Genomic DNA, 7,079 nt, shown 5'->3' on the forward strand with positions numbered 1-7,079 from the left:
AGGCCCCACCGCCCTGCTGTGGCCCCGCCGCCTCCCCGGTATCTCCAGGCCCCCTGCCCTCGGGGGAGACGAAGCTCTCGGGGTATCGATATTTCAGGAAAAAACCCCACTTTTCTCCTCAGTGTGCAAGGCCATCAGCTCTGCCCTCAATGGGCAGCAGGCTAATAGCGTTCCCCACTCGTGAAAGAGGGGTGGAGAGACATTTGACCACGTTAATACTTCATACAGGCACTTAACAGAACTAATAACACCTGGTTTATCTGCTTTTCCGTATATTTTAATTTCAAAGCATAATGCTGTCTCTCGTGGATACCCAAGGTTGATCCTGAAGAACTGCTGTAATTACTATTCACCTGCTGCTGCCTCTGCCATGAATATTCATGCTATCTCGAAAGCCCAAGGGCAGCAGAGTTTCCCCAGGTGTTCATTGCAATTTAAACTCTTCGTTTGCTGAGGAATTTACTTCAGGAGGATGACCTTGTATCAAGCCTGAAATTTTACGTTTTTTAATTTTTACATAATGGGTGATAGCAGTGTAAAGTGCCGGTGCAAGCACTCGGACTCAATAAGGTGTTGGTTAAAATACCGTTTTATTAGAGATAACATGAGAAGGAAGAAGGGGACAGCAGAGAGAATCCTCCATTCCTTCAGCTGGTGGCAAACCCAAGCTGTACGGGGTCGGACAGACGCCGAGCCATGGCACGCTGCAGTAAGCAGCTCTATTAATTTCTACCGCTCGTAGAAAAACACACTGCTTCGCTTCAAGAGAAGACGAGACACACGGGTGGCGTAATTGCCGGGTGCCAAGCAGCATCTTCACGCTGGCTTCTCCACTGCAATTAGTGAGGGCAGCTCTCGTTAGTTAGGGCTTTGCATTTGTGCTGCACATCAATCCAAAGTCATTTTTTTCTCCTGGTAGCTTCCCCTGTGGTTTGCAGAAGGATGATGGTTTACAACGTTAATAATAAACTGGGTGGGGATCACTGAAGGGGACTCTACGGCACTGCACAACGTACGTGTATAACAGCAATGCTTCTTCCTCCTCTTCCCAAAGGAGAGCTCACACAGAGAAGGCAAGAAATAAAAAATGAAGGAAGAAATAGGCATGATGGGATGAGGAGTAGAAGACGTGGAGTAATAGATGCATTTCTCAGCCAGACACTATCACCCTCACAGCTCACTTCCAAACTAATTATTATGCCACAGGGATCGGTTTTGAGCAGAAATCCCAAGGAATAAAGGGTGCTGACTGCTTCCAGGGAGCTTTTCTCAAGTAATAGATGGAGCCCTGGGCAAAGTACAGAGCAGAACTGAGCTGCTGAGGCTGGCAAATAAATGCTCAGAGTGGAGAAACATACTGATTCAGCTTAATCTGTGAGAAATTCGGAAGTAAAGGCAATTCTAACCCCCCTTCATCGCAGGTACGCTGTAAAGGGGGGAGATGCTGCCCAGCACAGAACTTGTTCCCTCTCACCTGATGCAGCCGCAGATTTGATCTTCATTTTGGGATGAGGAGTAGAAGACGTGGAGTAATAGATGCATTTCTCAGCCAGACACTATCACCCTCACAGCTCACTTCCAAACTAATTATTATGCCACAGGGATCGGTTTTGAGCAGAAATCCCAAGGAATAAAGGGTGCTGACTGCTTCCAGGGAGCTTTTCTCAAGTAATAGATGGAGCCCTGGGCAAAGTACAGAGCAGAACTGAGCTGCTGAGGCTGGCAAATAAATGCTCAGAGTGGAGAAACATACTGATTCAGCTTAATCTGTGAGAAATTCGGAAGTAAAGGCAATTCTAACCCCCCTTCATCGCAGGTACGCTGTAAAGGGGGGAGATGCTGCCCAGCACAGAACTTGTTCCCTCTCACCTGATGCAGCCGCAGGTTTGATCTTCATTTTTGGACCCTTCAGGTCTGTGTCCACATCTTCTACCAGAAATCTGCATTTACTGAACCTGAGGAGATGAAGCAAAGGGAGGTATCAAAAGAAAACAACTGACAGAGAACTAGGCCACAGAGTTGAGCTTAGCAAGTAAATTTTGAGTGTATTTGGGGAGCAGGGTGAAATCGTAGAAAAGGATCTTATAACCACCCAGATCAATGATGAATAGGATTTAAAAGAGGCTATCTTGCCCATCCTCCAGCTTCTTTTTGTTTTGTGTTGCTCTGCTTTCTTGTTTTCAAAGATGATATTTAGAAAAGCCAATTTGATCAGCCTCTTTGGTAAGACAAGGTTGCGCTGCGTTTCATACAATTAATCAGAGCTATAACCGGCTGGAATGCTTTAAAAAAATCAAACTCCACTGCATTAGCTCCAAAAAATCAACCTCCACTGTACTAGCTCCAAAAAATCAAACCCCACTGCATTAGCTCCATCAGAGCATTTACTCCATAATAAGAAATAACACGGCTGCTGTGGTAAACTGGAGGCAGAACAGTCAAAGGAACAGCTGGATTTTCCAGGAAAGTACTTTTAAAAAATTGAGGTGGAGTCATCAGTAACTCCTGCTTCCGACAGAGTTGTGTTGAAGCGGAACAAGAAAGACGCATCACTGCAACGCGGCATGTTCCTTTGAAGTAATTCAAAAATCCAGTCTAGCCCCTGGTCTCCCCTTCAAAAGGTTTTACACCACCGCAGAGGTTGTGACTACAAACAGGCACCAAGCAATCTGCATGCAGGGACCATCCCTCTCCTCCGCAAAATTCAGTACAGACAAATGGAGCATCTCAGGTGTCCCTGGTATTTTTAGACTCCCCAGTTGTGTTGCTTTGCTTTAGATTAATAATCTGCTAGCCATGCTGTGATGGGGCTGTGGGACAGCACCTCCAACCTGCTTAGAGTCAGAAGGTTTTTAGTTAATTAAAGCATCACTTGCAGAGATGGAAAATCACTAAGGAGATGCGAGGTAAGGAAATGTTCAGTAGAGTGGTGGTTTTTTTCCTTTGCAGTTGCCGTGGCTAGATGTTTTTAATGGAAAGAAAACAAAATGTCATCATAACAACTCTGATGAAATCACCTGACACTTATGTCCACTTCCAGCAGAGTTTAGGAAGCTAACTGACGAACACATAGTTTCATCTGGTTTGGTGCTCTCGGAACTGAACCGAACACTTTCGTAACAAATAGTTCAACCAGTGAAGTTTCTTCTCTTTTCTAGGGAATAGCCAGGAGCAGGTCGTGATGTTCCTCAGATGCATTGCTTTTTTCAAAATAGTTCTACAAGATTCTTCTTGCTTATTGCCTTGCAATTTGAGCTGCACGTCTTGCTTTTTAATGGTGTTATCATTAAGTGGCGCTGCTTCTGGCCCCTGAATAGGAACAGTCTGCCTGAACATCGCCAGGCATGCTCATATAAAATTCAGTTGCTGCCTGAACTTGAGAAAACAGGTACAAACCTGACTTTTGCAAAGAGGCAGGTTACTGGGACCTCACTTGCATGAACAATCATGGAATGGGACTCTGAGAGAAGCCTGAGCAAGGCCAAAGCAGACGTGTTTACAGTTTTAAACAAATCTCTGCAGATAATGTTTTGCAGTGTGTGTCTGGCTATGTTTGTGAAGAGTAAGGCCTCTCAGTCTTCAAAAATCACAGATCCTGGGCTTCCCTAAGGACACAGAGCTGGTCTCCCTCGCCCTGCTGTTGAGTGGAAAAGTTGTTTCCTGAAACTTTCTTCTGAACAGCTTCCGTTGCACACTGGGCTCCCAGCTGGATTAAAGCTCTGCATGAATGAATCAATGACCGAGAGCTGGGAACGCTTGTCTTCCCCTTGGCACTGCGCTAGGTTAGCTGAGGGCTGAATTTGGCTGCGTGTCTCGCTACACCTGGAAACAGGCAGGGGCACTGAGACCTCTTATACAATAGAAAAAAAGAGATGATAATGAATTAGATCCAAAGCAGAGCAGGTACTTCATAAGGATCTGACAGGTTCTCTTCCACTAGTGTAAGACGTGATCAAACAAAATAAAAGTGATCTAGTGCATTAAAATATGTATGGCAGAGAGACGGAATAGAATATTCTTTGCAATACTAACATGTTTCAGGGTCTTAAACTCTTTGTTCCAGCACACAAAGCTCTGACCCAGTCAAGCTTGCCAGCAGTGGCAAATTTATTCCTAAGTATTTTTCTTTGATGAAACAGAGTTGTTCTTTTTTTGAGACAGGACTCAATCCACAGTTACAAAGGGTGGATTATCTGCCTCTCAGCAAGCTATTGAAACCTATCTGAGTGAATTCGGATGTGGGTTTAGGAAAGCTGTTGAAAACATGCCAAGAACTGTGTAACACAGGGAAGGAGAGCAGGGATGGTACTTAAATGCGGTATGATATTAGGATGTTAGCAGCATCTGGAGAACTGAGATGGTGTTTGGCAAATGACAGCCAGGGATGTAATTCAGGACCGGAGCCAAACTCAAGCTTTACTTGGCAGCAGACAGAATCTCCTCTGGGGTTTTCCCCTGCCATACTTAGAAAATTGTTTTTTCCCATTTGTAATGAAGCTCCAATTTCAGTATCTATGCATGCACTATGTATGCAGTATCTTTTTAGTGAGAAAATTAGCTAGACCTTTTCCTGAGGCCCAGCTTTTATTCAAGGGTAAACAGAGGGGCTTTTGGAGATAGCTTCTTGTTATTAAGAAGGGATGTCCCTAGGGCTTGCAGTGGAAAAAATACTTTAGGATTCTTCTATGCTGTCTCTCCGAGAGCCTCCTTCTGTATGTGGTTCACATCTGTGGATTTGACTCTCTTGTTTAATTACAGGTCTAATCATCTTACTCATGCTTCATTTCCCACTGTAAATAAAAGGAATTTTAGGCTGCGCTTTGCTTTTTTCTTCCAAGTGGCTGCATAAATGTGCCCTTTTTAAAAAAGTGACTGATTATTTTATTGTGAAATCATGTGCTCATCTAGTCAACATTACTGAGTTGAGTCATCCCATTGTCAGGGAAAGCACCCTAGGGAACAAAGATGAACAATTGCAGGTTATTTGTCACCAGCGGTGTGCGCACTCAGTGATAGCAAATGACAGCGAGATGACTTTGTACTTATACATTCAAAATATATTTTTTTTGTGAAATTTTTAGTGGTTTTATGTATAGGGACAATGGCAAAACTTCAAGGGAAGGCAAAGTGAATGTATAGGTTTTTTCTTCTGTCTCTAAGGAAAGCCAACTCATACGTTCTTCCAGTGGGGCTCCCTGATCTTTCTGAAGTCAGTTGCCCATGAGCCATGTTTGCCTGTTCCAGTAGGCACTGGTTCTAAGTTGCAGCGTGGTTTGTTAGGTTACATTTCCAAGGAATATCATCCCAGAACTTCCATGCCATCTCCATTCACTGCTGACAGGGTCAGAACGGCTTCTGGAAAGAAGCTGGAAAAACATATTGGAGAAGGATGAAGGGGTAGGGAGGGAAATAACGATCTTAGCAACAGCAGTTTCCCCAGAGCTAGGCATGACAATGGCTCCAATCCTCTCTCCACTCTCTGCTGTCCTTTGCCTAGATCTGTCTTGAGAATTTGCAGACACCAGTACCAGCTCATGTATCTGGTGTCCAGCACTGGAGGAATCCTCACATCCATCCAAACCAATTACCACCACACTGGTTTCATGTGGCCTGGCCAGTCTTGTTCCAGTAGTCCCAGCTTCATGTGAATGGATTGGCTGGTTTTATTCTTGCGCACCCCACACCCATGGGAACCCTTAAGGCCAAGCACATTGCTCTGTAATGTGCTGTGTTCAGGTCTGTCTTGTTATTAAAGAAAGCAATCTTAATTTTGGGGCCAGTGCAGGGAATAGAGTCTCTTCAAAGTCATCTCTTTAACTTAGGTGTCACAAGTTTGCTTTAACTGAAGAGCAATGGAAGAAGCAGTGAAGAATGCTCTTGATCATCTCTTGACCAGCCTGTTGGACAGTACTGTCCAATGACGAAGTCCTGCCTAGTGCCGACTGAACATCTGTTAGAGCTGGTATGTGGGTAGATGAAGCATTAATGTTTCTCTTCACTGTAAAACAGTATGTGGTTGTCTAATAAAGAAGTACTTCAAGGACACTCTAAAAGCAAACTTGACAGAGGGCAATTTGTCCAGCAACTCTTTGTGGTCTTAGGCACCAAGAAGCAGTGACAAAGTCCATAGTGTGAAGAAGCACAGGCCTCTTCCATGCCCTTGGACAAAAAACCCATGCAAGGTGAAGAGAACAGCAGCCGGGTGGCTGACACTTGTAGTGTCACTGGAAATTGTAGAACAGAAAGCATTTATCAGATCAGATATAGGTCTGTACTGGTATTTGCAAACCTATCACGCTTACTCATCCACTGCTGGTCTGGCACTATCGTCCTCAAGATGACAAATTGGTTTGGAAAGCTCATTGCATCACCCACGCACAAGCAGAACCTTGATGCCCCTGGATAATGTCATTCCAGTTCATAAGAACTGGTTTCTACTTATATTGTCAGAAAATAAACACTTACTAACAACTCCCATTTCTCACTTTTCCCACACTTTAATATGAAATCTCAGAAGGGAAAGACAAGAGATACCGGGATAGTTCCACTTAGGGAACTTTGGCGCATACGTCCCACTATTTACCATGCCCTTACTGAGCCAATCTGTTTTGAACAGGCAGGAGTGCTGGTAACTTCTATGGTAAAAGCTTCGGAAGAGTTAGGTGCGTGCTCACATCAGGGATTACTATGTCAGCAGCAGGATGAAGGTGCAAGATACCTACCTAGGCAAACAGAAAGGATTATGGAGAAAGAGTCACAAAAGAAAGTGCTCAGGTTGGTTTTTTGTTTGTTTTAAAAGGATACATAACAGAAAATTTAGCCTTGACACTTAAAGGTAGAATTCTTCTTTACACTGAGTACAATCTGTGCAACTACTATTTTGTCATGCTAATGAGACCATAAGCCTTCTAGAAGACTATGGAGACTGTAACGTAATCTGTATCAACAAAATATGGCTGGCTTAGAACTTAATTAGCCGTGACAGACCAGCAGCACGTACCTGACCCAACACCGCAAAGCAAATTCTTTCCAGTTTGTTTTCAGTAGAAATCTTTCCTCTTTCTTTTTTCTCTCTTCTG

General features: G+C 44.0%; 1 protein-coding gene across 1 annotated transcript in view; it reads right to left on the bottom strand.

The window, feature by feature from the left end:
- The window catches only part of LOC104127980 (myotubularin-related protein 8), a 36,088-nt gene that overhangs the window by 21,043 nt on the left and 7,966 nt on the right, over positions 1 to 7,079 (bottom strand). The window contains exon 2 of the mRNA XM_035896160.1: positions 1,870 to 1,955. Coding sequence (XP_035752053.1) covers positions 1,870 to 1,955 — 86 coding nt within the window. The remainder of the gene's footprint in view (positions 1 to 1,869; positions 1,956 to 7,079) is intronic.

Source organism: Egretta garzetta, unplaced genomic scaffold (genome assembly GCF_000687185.1).
Source record: "Egretta garzetta isolate BGI_Z169 unplaced genomic scaffold, ASM68718v1 scaffold226, whole genome shotgun sequence".
In the NCBI taxonomy this organism is placed as follows: Eukaryota; Metazoa; Chordata; class Aves; order Pelecaniformes; family Ardeidae; genus Egretta; species Egretta garzetta.